The sequence below is a fragment of the Sebastes umbrosus genome, chromosome 4, assembly GCF_015220745.1.
Source record: "Sebastes umbrosus isolate fSebUmb1 chromosome 4, fSebUmb1.pri, whole genome shotgun sequence".
Taxonomy (NCBI): domain Eukaryota; kingdom Metazoa; phylum Chordata; class Actinopteri; order Perciformes; family Sebastidae; genus Sebastes; species Sebastes umbrosus.
Window position 1 is genome coordinate 932,239 of NC_051272.1, and position 17,188 is coordinate 949,426.

Consider the following 17,188-nt stretch of genomic DNA (forward strand, 5'->3'; position numbering starts at 1 on the left):
GATACTGTGCTCATGTACTTGTACTCATACTCAGAAAACGGCACTGATACCACTTTACAGCAGCGTGACGTTAACCTCTCTTCACCATCTTTCGGGTTCTATCCCACGCGCTCGCGCTCCACCTCCCCGACGGTGCGGGCGAGACGGGCCGGTGGTGTGCCTGACCCCGCGGGGGCCGGGATCCCACCTCAGGCGGCTAAATGAGAAAGTTTGTGACCCGGCAGCCATGTTGAGATAGGTCGAGGAAATACCAAGCACCACCCACCAGCCGGAGCAAACTTTCTCATTTCACAGCTAAACAGCACACTACTAGATGAGTCTGATAACATCTGAGGAGAGAAATAGGCATTAATGTAACAGAAAATTGATTCATATTTGATCAGCGCTGCCTAGTTTGACCGTTTGATTGGAGTTGGTGAGTGATTGACAGTTGCCTCCGTTGAATGAACAGCCAATAGGAACGCTCTCTCTCTGAAATGACCTGTGATTGGTCAAAGTCTCCCGTCACGGGCTAGATGTTCTAAAGCCTGAAAACAGAGCCATGAGGAGGAGGCCACGGGGAAGACCCAGGACTAGGTGGAGAGATTATATCTCCACACTGGCCTGGGAACGCCTCGGGATCCCCCAGTCAGAGCTGGTTAATGTGGCCCGGGAAAGGGAAGTTTGGGATCTCCTGCTGGAGCTGTTGCCCCCGAGACCTGACCCCGGATAAGAGGTTGAAGATGAGATGAGATTATAAAACATGGCCACCTAATGTGAAGAGCAGTGATCACATTAGACTTTAACATTAACTCTTAAAATAAGCCTGTAAAGAGTGCAGGCGTTTTCCAGAACATGTTTTATATTATTTTCATTTGATGCTGCAGAAATTAAGTTTTGTTCTTTAGTTGTGTCGGTAATGAAGACTGACAGAAGTTATTCACCGTGGGGGGGTGGGGGTCGGGGGGTTGTCAGAGATCACAGCGCGTCTGCCCGGTGACGGAGGCCCATCTCTGGACCTCATGTGATCGGGGGGTGGGGGGTCGCAGGGGGCCGGTTGAGTGTTACACTGTGTGCTAAACACCAAGTGACTATCAGCTGCAATTTATAGAAACAAGGTGCCGGCACCCGCTGTCCCCTGACAGATTCACTTTCCTGCTCCTCGTGCTCCTCCCTCCATCACTCTCTCTCTCTCTCTCTCTCTCTCTCTCTCTCTCTGCTGACATTATGCTGAAAGTCACACTGATTATTGTTGATTGCACCGGAGGATGATGATGAAATAGTCTCTCATCGTATCGCCGTGCTGATCTCGTCCTTTCATTCTCACCGTCTGTGCTGTGTCACACTTTATGTGGTAAACCATCCGTCCTGTCTGCATGCCGGGGTTACTGTCACTTCCTCAACATGTCAGCTGGAGTCCAGGAGGATGGAGACATGTGCAGAAAACTACCAGACAGGATGAAGTCATAATAGTGTCCATTTTCACGTTTTCAATTCAAGAGAAAACAACATTATTACATTATTACTACACGCTGTCTTTCATCTTTATGTCCTCATAGCTGAGGTAACTGGCACATAAAGTATTATTCATAATTATGCTGTAAATAAGAAACATGTCTCAGAAACTATTTAACTTAGGAACTTCAGATTTGGTGTGATGGTTGATGGTTGATGGTTGACGGCGTGGTCTAGTTGTGCCTTTCAGCGGTTAGAAGTCATGCTACTAGCACTACTAGCTAGTGGCACTACCAGCTACTGGCCCTACCGGCTACCGGCACTACTAGCTACTGGCACTACCAGCTACCGGCACTACCAGCTACCGGCACTACTAGCTACTGGCACTACCAGCTACTGGCCCTACCGGCTACCGGCACTACTAGCTACTGGCACTACCAGCTACCGGCACTACCAGCTACCGGCACTACTAGCTACTGGCACTACCAGCTACCGGCCTACTAGCTGCTGGCACTACCAGCTACCGGCACTACCAGCTGCCGGCACTACCAGCTACCGGCACTACTAGCTACCGGCACAACTAGCTACCGGCACTACCAGCTACTGGCATCACTAGCTACTGGCACCACTGGCTACTGGCACTACCGGCTACTGGCACTACCAGCTACCGGCACTTCTAGCTACCGGCACTACTAGCTGCCGGCACTACTAGCTACCGGCACTACTAGCTACTGGCACTACCAGCTACCGGCACTACTAGCTACTGGCACTAGCGGCTACCGGCACTACTAGCTACTGGCCCTACCGGCTACCGGCACTACTAGCTACTGGCACTACCAGCTACCGGCACTACCAGCTACCGGCACTACTAGCTACTGGCACTACCAGCTACCGGCCTACTAGCTGCTGGCACTACCAGCTACCGGCACTACCAGCTGCCGGCACTACCAGCTACCGGCACTACCAGCTACCGGCACAACTAGCTACCGGCACTACCAGCTACTGGCATCACTAGCTACTGGCACCACTGGCTACCGGCACTACCGGCTACTGGCACTACCAGCTACCGGCACTTCTAGCTACCGGCACTACTAGCTACCGGCACAACTAGCTACCGGCACTACCAGCTACTGGCACCACTAGCTACTGACACCACTGGCTACTGGCACTACCGGCTACTGGCACTACCAGCTACCGGCACTTCTAGCTACTGGCACTAGCGGCTACCGACACCACTGGCTACTGGCACTACCGGCTACTGGCACTACCAGCTACCGGCACTTCTAGCTACTGGCACTAGCGGCTACCGGCACTACTAGCTACCGGCACTACTAGCTACCGGCACAACTAGCTACCGGCACTACCAGCTACTGGCACCACTGGCTACTGGCACCACTGGCTACTGGCACTACCGGCTACTGGCACTACCAGCTACCGGCACTTCTAGCTGCCGGCACTACTAGCTGCTGGCACTACTAGCTACCGGCACTACTAGCTACTGGCACTACCAGCTACCGGCACTACTAGCTACTGGCACTAGCGGCTACCGGCACTACTAGCTACCGGCACTACTAGCTACCGGCACAACTAGCTACCGGCACTACCAGCTACTGGCACCACTAGCTACTGGCACCACTGGCTACTGGCACTACCGGCTACTGGCACTACCAGCTACCGGCACTTCTAGCTACCGGCACTACTAGCTGCTGGCACTACCAGCTACTGGCACTACCAGCTACTGGCACTACTAGCTGCTGGCACTACCAGCTACCGGCACTACTAGCTGCCGGCACTACCAGCTACCGGCACTACTAGCTACTGGCACTACCAGCTGCCGGCACTACTAGCTACTGGCACTACCAGCTGCTGGCACTACTAGCTGCTGGCACTACCAGCTACCGGCACTACTAGCTGCCGGCACTACCAGCTACCGGCACTACTAGCTACCAGCACAACTAGCTACCGGCACTACCAGCTACTGGCACCACTAGCTACTGGCACCACTGGCTACTGGCACTACCGGCTACTGGCACTACCAGCTACCGGCACTTCTAGCTACCGGCACTACTAGCTGCTGGCACTACTAGCTACCGGCACTACTAGCTACTGGCACTACCAGCTACCGGCACTACTAGCTACCGGCACTACTAGCTACTGGCACTACTAGCTACTGGCCGATAGCCGGTTGTTTGGGAACAGAGACGTTAATACGTCCACCACGGTACAGGCTGACAGCATACAGCCCATGGGTGTATTAGAAGATAATAACAGTGATGAATTACAGCCAATAATATCCATTATTACAGCTACATATACAGCCAGCAGGAAGCTGTCATACAGCCAGCAGGAAGCTGTCATACAGCCAGCAGGAAGCTGTCATACAGCCAGCAGGAAGCTGTCATACAGCTAGCAGGAAGCTGTCATACAGCCAGCAGGAAACTGTCATACAGCTAGCAGGAAGCTGTCATAACCAGATGTGTCGTATGAGCGTGCAGGGCGTTGCGATCCCGTAGGTCTGATGACCATTTATTATGGCGAGGAAAATAACATCTGAGGCCATGGTTCTCAGCAGGAAACCGGTGGATTGCCTACTCCGGGTAGGGAATGAGTCCTTACCCCAAGTGAAGGAGTTTAAGTATCTCGGGGTCTTGTTCGCGAGTGAGGGGACGATGGAACGTGAGATTGGTCGGAGAATCGGAGCAGCAGGGGCGGTATTGCATTCGCTTTACCGCACCGTTGTGACGAAAAGAGAGCTGAGCCAGAAGGCAAAGCTCTCGATCTACCGTTCAATCTTCGTTCCTACTCTCACCTATGGTCATGAGGGTTGGGTCATGACCGAAAGAATGAGGTCGCGGGTGCAAGCGGCCGAAATGGGTTTCCTCAGGAGGGTGGCTGGCGTCTCCCTTAGAGATAGGGTAAGAAGCTCAGTCATCCGTGAGGGACTCGGAGTAGAGTCCTTGCTCCTTTGCGTCGAAAGGAGCCAGTTGAGGTGGTTCGGGCATCTAGCACGGATGCCTCCTGGGCGCCTCCCTTGGGAGGTGTTCCAGGCACGACCAGCTGGGAGGAGACCACGGGGAAGACCCAGGACTAGGTGGAGAGATTATATCTCTACTCTGGCCTGGGAACGCCTCGGGATCCCCCAGTCAGAGCTGGTTAATGTGGCCCGGGAAAGGGAAGTTTGGGGTCCCCTGCTGGAGCTGTTGCCCCCGCGACCCGATCCCGGATAAGCGGTTGAAGATGGATGGATGGATGGATGGAAAATAACATAATGACATCATGATTTAAATGTGGACTATTTAGGTGTTCCTACTGGGAAGTTGATTTACCTCAAAAAAACATCCTCTGATTTACAGACGTCTCTTTAAACATCCATGGACTCATTGGCGTTTTCAGTCCAAAATGGCGGCAGCACTACCGCAGCGTCATCTAGCAGCTGTTGTCAAAAAAGCTCCAGAGTTTCGTCTCTTTGCTTCTAGACTCTTTGATAATAATGTGAAAGAAATGGAAGTCCATATCTACATCATGTTTTTGATATTTTAATAGCGTAGTATGAGTATTAATATCTGTCAGCAGTATCTCAGCTGGATTAGATCAGGTGTTGTGATCAGCGAGCAGTCGGAGCTCTTCGTCTGCCCGTCGGGGTCATTAACCTCCTCTGCTGAGCTCTTTTGTTTTGTTTTCATACAGAAGCGACTGCTGATCCGGTGGTTTTATGAAAAGCCTTTTGGCTGCGAGTGTGAGCGTCGGTAGCTGCGTACGTGGAAGTGTCTACGTGTTTCACATGGCGTTTGGGTGAAATTGCGCATGCATGTGTGTGTGTTTGTGTGCCCCCCCCCCGGGGCCCTGCGCTATCTGAGGGGCTGTTACAGGTCAGAGAGATTATTTACCTCCTCATCATCATCAGTCATCACGCAGCAAACTCTTTACATCAGTGTCACATACAGTGCAACGCTGCTATTTTTAATAAAAAGAATAAATCTACAGTGGGAATTCAAAAATAAAGGCGTATCTTAAAGATGATGTGTATCGATGTTTTCACTTTGCATCAATGATATTGGATCGTTGATCATTGAATCAGTATACTGATGTATCGTTACACCCCGAGGTCGTATCGAAGCAGTGAGTTAAAGATCTAACTGCAGGTTTTAGTGAGTATAAGTGGCTGCTACAGATTCACTTCACTGAATGTGATATTTCATGACAGCAAAATAACTTCTGACTCGGCCTGTTGTCCATCCATGAATATTGACAGAGTTGCCTGTGTTGAGAACGAGTCACACGGCGGCAGTCATATCAACGATCCAAAGCATGTAGACAGGAGCTCTTTGTGAGTTTTAAGTCTTAGTTTTATAGTGTGCTTATTCATAATGAGGTTGATGACTGAATAAGCTACGCCAGCGGTCAGCGACCTTTAATATCAAAAGAGACATTTTAAGCAAAGAAAAAGAAAAAAAAATCTGTCAGGAGCACAAAACATTTGATCATTGTGATGAAGATAACACAGTTTATAGTCTAAGTATATAGTATATAAGTCTAATGCAGTGAGGGACAAAGAGACAATGTACTATGGAGTATTAGGGCCACATTGAGGGAAAAAACATCTGAGATTTACAGAATAAAGTCAGAATATTACGAGAAAAAAGTAATAATATTACGAGAATAAAGTCATAACTTAACGAGAAAAAAAGTTGCAATATTACGAGAATAAAGTCATAACTTAATGAGAAAAAAGTCGTAATATTACGAGAATAAAGTCATAACTTTACGAGAAAAAAAGTTGGAATATTACGAGAATAAAGTCATAACTTTACGAGAAAAAAAGTTGGAATATTACGAGAATAAAGTCATAACTTTACGAGAAAAAAAGAAAATAACAATAAAATTACTACTTTATAATATTCTGACTTTATTCTCTAAATCTCAGATTTATTTTTTTTCCTCAATGTGGCCCTAATACTCCGTCATACCGTCGTACCATAGACCTACAACAATGATAAATAGAAATGAAAATGTAAACAAAGAACAGTTGAACTAAGCTAACGGCGAGACTGTCAAAACAACGTTTGTCTGAGTTTCTGTGTGAATCTTGTGAATTTTTCTGATTTCTTGTGATTTCTTGTGGGTTTTTTTATATTCTCCTGACCCGGTTACAGAGTTGAGTTACAGCCAAGCCGAGAGTCACGCAGAGTGAAGTTCAACTCATCACGTCTCTGAGCAATAGAGACAGCAGTGAAGATGTTATCATTAGTGCTCTTCACAGGTCGGCCACGCTTCCTCCCACTATCAGGTCTCAGGAGGAACGCAGACACATCTTAACGCTGTTCACCTATAGTGTTTAACATGCAGTACATAGTGTTTAACATGCGTAGGTGTGTAAGCTGAGTTATGATGCTACAGCTTCTAATCAATCTTTGCTGTCAAGAGAGCTATTCCTTACACAGTCACGCGTCCGGAGGGTTCACGAAGTATTCACACGTGAACTTAATGTGGGTCAGTGGGATGCCAGATAGGGTTTAAGGTCAAGTGACTGCATCTCTGGAGGGTCACCGCGCTGAAAACGGCACCAAACTGCGTTATGTTTGAGGTCAGTTAAACATAGTGAGTGGCTTTAATCTGATTATTTCAGATTCGATCTTTTGTTTGTCATGTTTTCAATGCTTTATTGTTGTTAAGCTGATGGCTGAAACGGGTCACTGCAATGTTCCTATTGGGACTGTTTCAGAGAGGTTTTTATTTTATATTCAACTCTATTTTGAGGTTGTTGTTCATCATAATATTTAATTGTTTTGCATTATATTATATCAGGGGTCAGCAACCTGCGTCTCTTTAGCTAAAAATGGAAATGAATAACTGTTCTTTTTTTACATTTTTATTTATCATTGTTGTAGGTCTATGGTACGACGGTACGACGGAGTATTAGGGCCACATTGAGGTAAAAAAAATAATCTGAGATTACGAGAATAAAGTCATAATATTATAAAGTAGTCATTTTACGTGTTATTTTCTTTTTTTCTCGTAAAGTTATGACTTTATTTTCGTATTATGACTTTATTCTGTAAATCTCAGATGTTTTTTCCCTCAATGTGGCCCTAATACTCCGTAGTACATTGTCTCTTTGGCCCTCACTGCATTAGACTGATATACTATATACTTAGACTATAAACTGTGCTATTAGCTCCTCCTTACAGGTGTTGCTTTTATTGTATCCTCTTATGGTGGCATCTCAGACTGCAAAACTGGAAAAGTGAGTTAGGTTTAAGTATTGGGAAAATGATATTGAATGTAATGTTGCCTACTACCCTTTAGTAATATTAAATGTTAAGGCGGTAATATTAAATGTTAAGGTGGTAATATTAAATGTTAAGGTGGTAATATTAAATGTTAAGGTAGTAATATTAAATGTTAAGGTGGTAATCTTAAATGTTAAGGTAGTAATATTAAATGTTAAGGTGGTAATCTTAAATGTTAAGGTAGTAATCTTAAATGTTAAGGTGGTAATATTAAATGTTAAGGTGGTAATCTTAAATGTTAAGGTAGTAATATTAAATGTTAAGGTGGTAATCTTAAATGTTAAGGTAGTAATATTAAATGTTAAGGTGGTAATATTAAATGTTAAGGTGGTAATCTTAAATGTTAAGGTAGTATTATTAAATGTTAAGGTAGTAATCTTAAATGTTAAGGTGGTAATATTAAATGTTAAGGTGGTAATCTTAAATGTTAAGGTAGTAATATTAAATGTTAAGGTGGTAATCTTAAATGTTAAGGTAGTAATATTAAATGTTAAGGTGGTAATATTAAATGTTAAGGTGGTAATCTTAAATGTTAAGGTAGTATTATTAAATGTTAAGGTGGTATTATTAAATGTTAAGGTGGCTGTATTTGTTTTCATCTGTTTGTGCGTTTAATGCAGGAACACCTACCATCAAACACAGTTACTCACATTCACTTATTTAAATTATGTGGCAGAGAGCGTGTCATGCTCTGCATCCAGATCCACACCACGCTCGTATTTCATTAAGTAAATGAAGTGAATGACTGGCACGACACGAGATGGTCGATCCCACATCCTGCTGAATGACTCGCACCTCACTCCTCACGCCACCAGACACCTGTAGTGGTGACGACCTCTAAACTTGGGCATGCCGTTGCCGTGTTTTTGGCACCCTGAACTCAGCAGCGGAGGGACCTGACGAAGACCTTTTCTGCTTGGCAGGTGCTACTGGTCAGCAGCAGTCGACATCCAGACCAGTGGATCGTGCCAGGAGGGGGAATGGAGCCCGAGGAGGAGCCTTGTGGGGCCGCCGTCAGGGAGGTGTACGAAGAGGTGAGCTGGAAAAAAGGAACACTGCCAAATATCTCTAATATCCCTCATCTGGATCATAAAACAGTGGGAGCATCTCACCCTGCTGTGGCCAGGACACAGTATATAGACACTAATTTATACTCTTTCTATGTTTATGATATTGATCATCTGTGTCTGTGCCTCTAGACCAGGGGTCAGCAACCTTTACTATCAAAAGAGCCGTTTTAGGCAAAATCTGTCTGGAGCCGCAAAACGTGATCATTGTGATGAAGGTAACACAGTTTATAGTCTTAGTATATAGTATATAAGTCTAATGCAGTGAGGGCCAAAGAGACAATGTACTACGGAGTATTAGGACCACATTGAGGGAAAAAACATCTGAGATTTACACAATAAAGTCATAACTTTATGAGAAAAAAAGTCGCAATATTACAAGAATAAAGTAAAGTTATGACTTTATTTACGTAATATTGCGACTTTTTTTTCGTTAAGTTATGACTTTATTCTTGTAATATTACGCCGTTTTTCTCATTAAGTTATGACCTTCATCACAATGATCACATGTTTTGCGGCTCCAGACAGATTTTGCCTAAAACGGCTCTTTTGATAGTAAAGGTCGCTAACCCCTGATCTAGAGGCACAGACACAGATGATCAATATCATAAACATAAAGAGAGTATAAATCAGTGTCTATATACTGTGTCCTGGCCACAGCAGGGTGAGATGCTCCCACTGTTTTATGATCCAGATGAGGGATATTAGAGATATTTGGCAGCGGTATATAAATTGCCAGTGAATTGTTGTGTGGTTTAGTGAAGAGGCTGCTGTTAGTTGAAGTGGAGTGCGATGTGATCCTCTCTGCCTCAGATAGAAGCGCGCTGACAGTTTTGAAGTATGGCAGTGACATTTGGGAAGGGTTTCCAGTTACCCACATCCTGAGCCTCCCAGAACAGACATGTACCTGAATATAGATGAGCAGCAAACCAGCTACTGTGGCCAGCTAACAATTCAGAATGTCACATTTAACATGCTGAACTGTCAAGTTCAATGTCAGTGAGATAGTTTTAATCTGTGCAGATGTGAGATTTGTCTATACCAGGGGTCAGCAACCTTTATTATCAAAAGAGACATTTTAGGCAAAAAAATAAAAAAATAAAATTTGTCTGTCCTTAAAGAGACGAGCCGCTCCTCTGAGCCGCTCAGCTTTTTAATTCATTATTAACATTTCTTTTAACCGTTTAACCGATAGCGTTAATCGGTTAAAACGCTTAATGTTGGTTAACAGTAAAACGGTTAATTATGGACATCCCTAGAACCAGCATTAACTCTTTCAGCAGTTTGAGCTCCAGTAGCTCTTCTATTGGATCAGACAACACGGGCCAGCCTTCGCTCCCTACGTGCATCAATGAGCCTCGGGTCTGACCCTGTCGCCGGTTCACCGGTTCACCTTCCTTGGACCACATTTGGTAGGTCCTGACCACTGCAGACCGGGAACATCCCCAAAGAGCTGCAGTTCTGGAGATGCTCTGACCCGGTCGTCTAACCAGCACTATCTGGTCCTTGTTGTCAAAGTCGCTCACATCCAACACAAAGTTCAAAGTTCAAAATGTTCACTTGCTGTCTGATATCTCCCCCCCCACTGCCAGGTGCCATGGTAACCAGATAATCAATGTAATTCCCTTCACCTGTCAGTGGTCTGAATGTTACGGCTGATCGGTTCACACTGTACAAATACAAACGTGATAAATCTTCCGTGATTATTATAACAGCTGTGTTCCAATTCCACCCTAAAAACTAATTCTAAGAGAGTTTTGAGTATGTAATGTGTGGAAAGTGACAAAATGCTCAAAAGTCAACAGCATGCAAACTGAAAAATGCTTCATTTTTGAGCGTGTTGTTGATGTAAAACCAGTTTACCACAAAGGAAATTGAGGATCTGCTTACAGCTGCACAGAATTAAAATAAATTGTGGTTAATCTGCTCCATAAAGATGATGGAAAACATAAAAAAAAAAAACCCTTTATTAAGATATTTTGCTCTCTATGTTTGTTACGTTTAAAGTATGGATGTCTTGTATTTACTGCAAAAACAGTATACTATAAAGACAAGTATAATAGTACATACTGTATACAATCAGCATGTAGTATGGAGTTGGGACACATTAATGGTTTCTGTCTGTTGTGGGTTCTCGACATCCTGACTGATCCTGGCGATTAAGTCTGAAAATATGCCACCCAGCGAGGGCCCAACAAAGCTTTGAGTTCCTGGAGCGCCATGTGTGTCTCCCAGCCAGCAACGGGGACATTCTTCTTACATAAAGACGATTATACTGAACATGCCACCAGTATCTGCTGACTGGGAGCACGCACGCTGCCTCGCTTCAGTGACACACCCTAATATGGGGGTTCCTGGTCGTGTTTTTGCTTGTGAAAAATGAAAGGTTGGGATCAAATCACTGCAGTTTGTCTGTAAGTTTGTAATTAGTTAAACTAAAGAGTGACTAGTAGCATCCTGAAGAGGTTAAACCAGTTCAATCCAGTAGGAAACTTCTCACGACCCCCCACACACGTTGGAAACCGCTGCTCTGGGATACATTGTTGAGTTGATGACGTTTCCACAGCGACATTCAGCGGCCGTGGTCTTTGTCACGCAAACTGTGCATGAGCAGAAATGGATCTGGCCTCGTACACAGAGAGCAACCTGAAAGTCTGAGAAGTGAAGCCAATGCAGAAGAGCTTTAAACCTGCATTCTGTCTAACAGCCAGCAGGGGGCGACTCCTCTGGTTGCAAAAAGAAGTCTGATAGAAAATGAGCGTACCTCTCATTGATTTATTACCTCAGTAAACATTGTAAACATGAGTTTATGGTCTCTATAAAGGACTGCAGGAACCCAGAAATGAGTTTGCATTTTAGCACTTCCGGTTCCCTCGTCTGGAAGTCAACGGGTTTGTTGAATGGGTTTTTAGTTAGATGCCTGAAATAAGGTCTGTGGCTCAAGAGAATTTAACGTTTTGTTCTACGACATAAAATACATCAATAAATACAAGACACGTGAATTTTGAAGCCTTTATGTGTCTTAAAAAAGACAGTTAAGTGGCTAAAAGAGACGACTAAACGCGATCACACCGACTCCGCTGCCTTTACAGCTTCGTTGTGGATACTCGCGTGTAGTTCGTTTATAGCCTAACATTAGCTTTTTACTTATGATGATTGTCTTCACACTTCAAAAATCATAAAAGTGGTGTTCATTAGTGGAGATTATCTGGCTGAATGTTTTCCCATTGGCTTTTTGTCAGGGGAACCAGGGCGATGCTAGCTTCTTGGTTGGCGTAACACAAGTACAGTGTACGAGCCAAGACTATTTATAAGAAGTGGACGTAGTCACCGTGACGTCACCCAGTGGTTTGTGGACTGATGTTTTGAAACCTTGAGTATTGCATTTTGGCCGTCACCAAATACGTCATCCCTGGAGCTCTCAATCTCTAGTTTCAAGTCTTCTTCAATACAGCATGATGTTCATTTAGTAAATGATGGTCCCATTTAGAGTCAGATAGACCATAAAGCAGGGGATGCTTTAGGGCGGGGCTACCTTGTGATTGACAGGTCGCTACCACGGCGTTGTCCGGTCTGGGAGTTATCCGTGTTTTCGTTTTACAACTTTAACCCTTTCACAGTGTGTTTTTACTTCATCAAAGTTTATTATAACATTTGGTCGCCTAAAAATTTGGTTGCAAATAACCAAGATGGAGACGACCAAAATGCGATACTCGAGGCTTCGAAACGGCAGTCCACAAACCAACGGGTGACGTCACACTGACTACGTCCACTTCTTATAAATAGCCTCGGCTCGTACACTGTACTTGTGTTAAGCCCCCCCGTCTGTCTCGTCGTCCTGTTTAGGTCTACCTGCTCAGCTCTGCTCTGCTGCCTCTGCTGGGATGGTACTGTAGGGCGCTGCAGGTTTCCTGTCCTGAATGAGACAAACATCCATCTGAGAATGTTCCTACATATCAGAACAGAGTCTAGCTGTTTCCTAATACCAGGTCACACGTTCTCACTGGGTTGCAGCTGGATGAAGATATCGCACAGTGACAGCTTTGTTAGTAAGAATTTATCAGTCCCTGTGAAATGTACTGACATGTAATGTTCAGTACCGACGATATACAACACTGTGTGGTCACTCAAATGTAAATGTATTGATGAGTTTTCTTCGTGTGTGTGTGCAGGCTGGCGTGAAGGGAAAGCTCGGCAGACTACTTGGGATTTTTGAGGTAAACTTGTCAAATTCATGGCAAATTGTAATCAATTCTCACGTAGCTTTAGTTCATGCAGTGTCTATAAAGAAGCAATATTTTGTTGACATCTTGTCTTCTATTGTACAGTATATGAAAGCTTTGCTTTGCATTGCAGTGATATAAATTAGTGTTTTCATCTAAACCTTTGCAGCAAAATAAAGACAGTAAGCACAGGACGTACGTCTACACCCTCATAGTGACGGAGACACTGGAAGACTGGGAGGACTCCGTCAACATTGGTATGTCTCTACGTTCAAGTGGTCGTCGTATTACTGATCGTTCTATTTTAAAGGAACTGTTTGTAACTTCTTACACGTATAAATCATTGTGGGTCGGTGTGTCATGGTCGCTCGGGGGGGGGGGTTGTTTTCCAGTTATCATCATTACTCACCACAGCCCCCCCTCCTTACTTGTCCTCTTCTGCTCCGTGTGAAGGCTGAGACCGAGCTGGTCTCATTTACTCTCCCCCTCTACAGAAAGTGAAAGTGGGTTTGAAGCACCACCCCTCTGATAATCACAGGCCACGCTGATCTCCTTCACCAAAATGCTGTTTGGAGGAGATGATGAGTTTGAAGCTTTAAGAATAAATAAGCCGACGGTTTTCTGGACTCGTTGTTTTTTAGGAAGGTTTGGTGACATAAACACTAACTGAAGTAGGAAGTCAGGAATATTCATTTCCACTCTGACTTTATTGCTAAACAGTTTATTCTTGAGATGGTTGTGTAATATTGTGATTTAGCAATTTAAAGATACAGTGTGAAGGATTTGGCGACATCTAGTGGTGTGGTTGCAGATTGCAACCAACTGAGTACCCCTCTGCTCACTCCTCCCTTTCAAAGACTGAGGTAATGTGAGCCGCCGAATGCAAAACCGTGGAAACGCCGTTCGCCTCGCTCAGAGGCCTTCCTCACCATAATGACACTACTTGAGGAGCAACGGAAATCAGATGGTGGCTGGCGGTACCACTCTTTTACACATTACGGTTACCTTCAGGTGACGTAAAAACATGAAAGTCTCTCTCTAGAGTCAGTGTTTGGTTTGTCCGTTCTGGGATACTGTAGAAACATGGCAGACTCCATAAAGAGGACCTGCCATTGATGTATTAAGAGAAGTGGATCCAGTGTTGGAGGCGGGTTCCCGTTCATTCCTATGAAAGTTGCTCAGTGGCGCATGAAGCCTAAATGGCTCTACTTCCATGTGGGAAAAGTACCCGGATCTTGGGCACGTGGAACATGTATAGTCAATTGGGCAACTTCGGGGTCCGTGGAGCCAAAGCTGAAGTGCCTTAAACCTGCATTCTCTCTACCAGCCAGCAGGGGGCGCCCCCTCTGGTTGTATAGAAGTCTCTGAGAAAATGAGTCTACTTCTCTCTTGATTTATTACTTCAGTAAACATTGTAAACATGAGTTTATGGTCTCAATCGGTCGTTGATAGCGTCACTGAGCCGCAACACCAAACCTCTACCTGGTAATACATCCTTGTCCTCTCTTGAACGTTTCCACAGGAAGGAAGAGGAAGTGGTTCCAAGTTGACGAAGCCATCAGGGTGCTGCAGAGCCACAAGCCTGTCCATGCGGAGTACCTCCGCAGACTCACAAACACCTGTAACCCCCCCCTGCGGTCCCGTGTGTAGCCCGACTAACGGCAACAACACCCCGAGTTCCCAGGTGACGGACAACAACGCGCCTCGCTATGTTGTTTGCTACACACAGGCCTCAGATCTCACCAACAGATAGGACCGCCACTGCCACCACCGCCGCCACCAGCAGCAGTTCTTCTAAGAGGATGCATCTTGAGGATGCACATCTGGAAAAGACTTCTGCATTGATTGCATCACTAATGCAGCCTCTTAATATGTACAGTATGAAATGAAACCCATTTTTGAGGGAGTGCCAAAATGTTTTCCAAGTTTATTTAAGATTTTATATGTATATTTTTTAACAACTAATAGAGCAAATGTGTCCTTTTTAAAGCCTTCAGCTCTAGGTGGATTTATCTCAGAGTTCAAGGTTCCTGTTTAGTCTTTAATGGCGAATATTTGACTAGCAGTGCACACAAAGTGTTTGGGCGGTTTCCTGGGAAGTGTTAGAGGAAGTCATATCGCCACGGTGACTCAGTGCCAAATAATGCCCGTCTGCAAGACGTTCTGAGGAGGAGCAGCTGCATGTGTATGAATCACTTATTGCAATGTTTTTTGTTGAATTGTTATGAGACTTTTTGGCTGTAAAACTAATGTCACCTCACTACAACTCAAGTCTTGTGAGGTATTTTGCCTGAAGAGAGCAAAGTCTGCTTTGCTCGTCCTGTAATGACAACCTTACACCTACACACAGTATCACCTCTAATCACTAGTAACAGTATACTACTGTAATAAAGATTACACCAGGGGTCAGCAACCTGCGTCTCTTCAGCCCCTCTCCAGTGGCTCCCTGTGGATTTATAAAAATGGAAATGAATAACTGTTCTTTGTTTACGTTTTCATTTTTATTTATCATTGTTGTAGGTCTATGGTACGACGGTACGACGGAGTATTAGGGCCACATTGAGGAAAAAAAATACATCTGAGATTTCGAGAATAAAGTCATAATATTATAAAGTAGTAATTTCACGTATTATTTTCTTTTTTTCTCGTAAAGTTATGACTTTATTCTCGTAATATTATGACTTTTTTTCTCGTTAAATTCTGATTTTATTCTCTTAATATTACAACGTTTTTCTCGTAATATTCTGACTTTATTGTGTAAATCTCAGATGTTTTTTCCCTCAATGTGGTCCTAATACTCCGTAGTACATTGTCTCTTTGGCCCTCACTGCATTAGACTTATATACTATATACTTAGACTATAAACTGTGTTACCTTCATCACAATGATCACATGTTTTGCGGCTCCAGACAGATTTTTTTTTTGTCTAAAATGTCTCTTTTGATAGTAAAGGTTGCTGACCCCTGACCTCTGCACTAGACACTGACTGACTGGAAGCAATATACAATCTACCTTACACACACAGCTCCTTATTTTCTTCCCAGCTGTGGTTAAACAGCTGGATGTTGGAAGGAAACTTGTTACAATTGAATGTACAGTATTTTAGTATATGCAATGATTGAATTTATTTATTTATGTTTTATAGGGGAAATACTCCCACCTATCATGAACAGGAAACTATGACAGGAAGTCATAGCCAGACTTCTTTTTTTTTGGTCAACACCCTAGAAAGAGTGATAAATTCTGACCCTTTTTTTCTATGTGTTTATGTGTGACTGGAATATTCTGCTGTGTGCCATGATGTTGTAAATAAAACCTTTAAATAAAAACCTTTATTGATCATCCACATTGTTTTAATCAGTGCAGCAGAACATGACTTTTGACTATAGCCAGGCAGGCTGAGCTTGTCCTGCTTTGACCCTGCCCATCCTCTCCCTGACCCCGCCCACCCCATCCATGACCCCGCCCATTAGTGATGGGAATTCCGTCTCTTTTTACTGATCCAGATCATTTGGCTCAGCTCACCAAGAAGAGCCGGCTCTTTCAGCTCCCAAACGGCTCTTAATTTTACCACTTCTGCCTTTTATAGTTCAGCCAAATTTAGCTTTAGCTGTTTTAACTTATGATTAGTATGTGTGCGCATATATCACTTAAATTATTCAATATAATTATACTAAACCTTATAATTCCGAGAATACCATAATTTGACATGCTGCTTCGTTTTCCGACTGTCACTCATCTTGTCTGCTATTCATGCACCACACTCCTCTCTCTCTCTTTCTCTCCTCCTCTTCCTCCTGCTCTGTACCTGTAGACCGTCAGCGCGCCGCGAACCCCCGCCCCTCCCTGCTTGATGGTATGATCCTTGTCTGTCATCACCTGATTGGTCGCACGGACGTCAGTAACACAACATTCAGTCACAGTCAGTGCATGGAGTGCCCGTGGTGCGGAGAAGATCGTCCCGTCATTCTGCCTTGAATTAATTAAAAAAAAAAAAAAAAAAAAAGGCTCTCGGATGGGGAACAATTTTAAACGTAAACATTCTTAAAGTGTCCCAGTTTATTTCCTGGTTGCAGTGTATGTGAATGTCATCAGCTGACAGGAAGTACACATGGACCCAAGCTGTTGCCTAGCAACGCAATTCTGTTGCAATTCCGTCAAAATGCACTAAAAC

The 17,188-nt window shown here is 44.3% G+C and overlaps 1 protein-coding gene across 1 annotated transcript in view; it reads left to right on the top strand.

Moving 5' to 3' along the window:
* nudt4a (nudix (nucleoside diphosphate linked moiety X)-type motif 4a) overlaps positions 1-15,557 on the top strand; it is a 17,682-nt gene extending 2,125 nt beyond the window's left edge. Inside the window, 5 exon segments of the mRNA XM_037768302.1 lie at positions 8,648-8,758; positions 12,964-13,008; positions 13,184-13,271; positions 14,537-14,640; positions 14,642-15,557. Coding sequence (XP_037624230.1) covers positions 8,648-8,758; positions 12,964-13,008; positions 13,184-13,271; positions 14,537-14,640; positions 14,642-14,767 — 474 coding nt within the window. The 3' untranslated portion in view covers positions 14,768-15,557.
* The last annotated feature ends 1,631 nt before the right edge of the window (positions 15,558-17,188 follow it).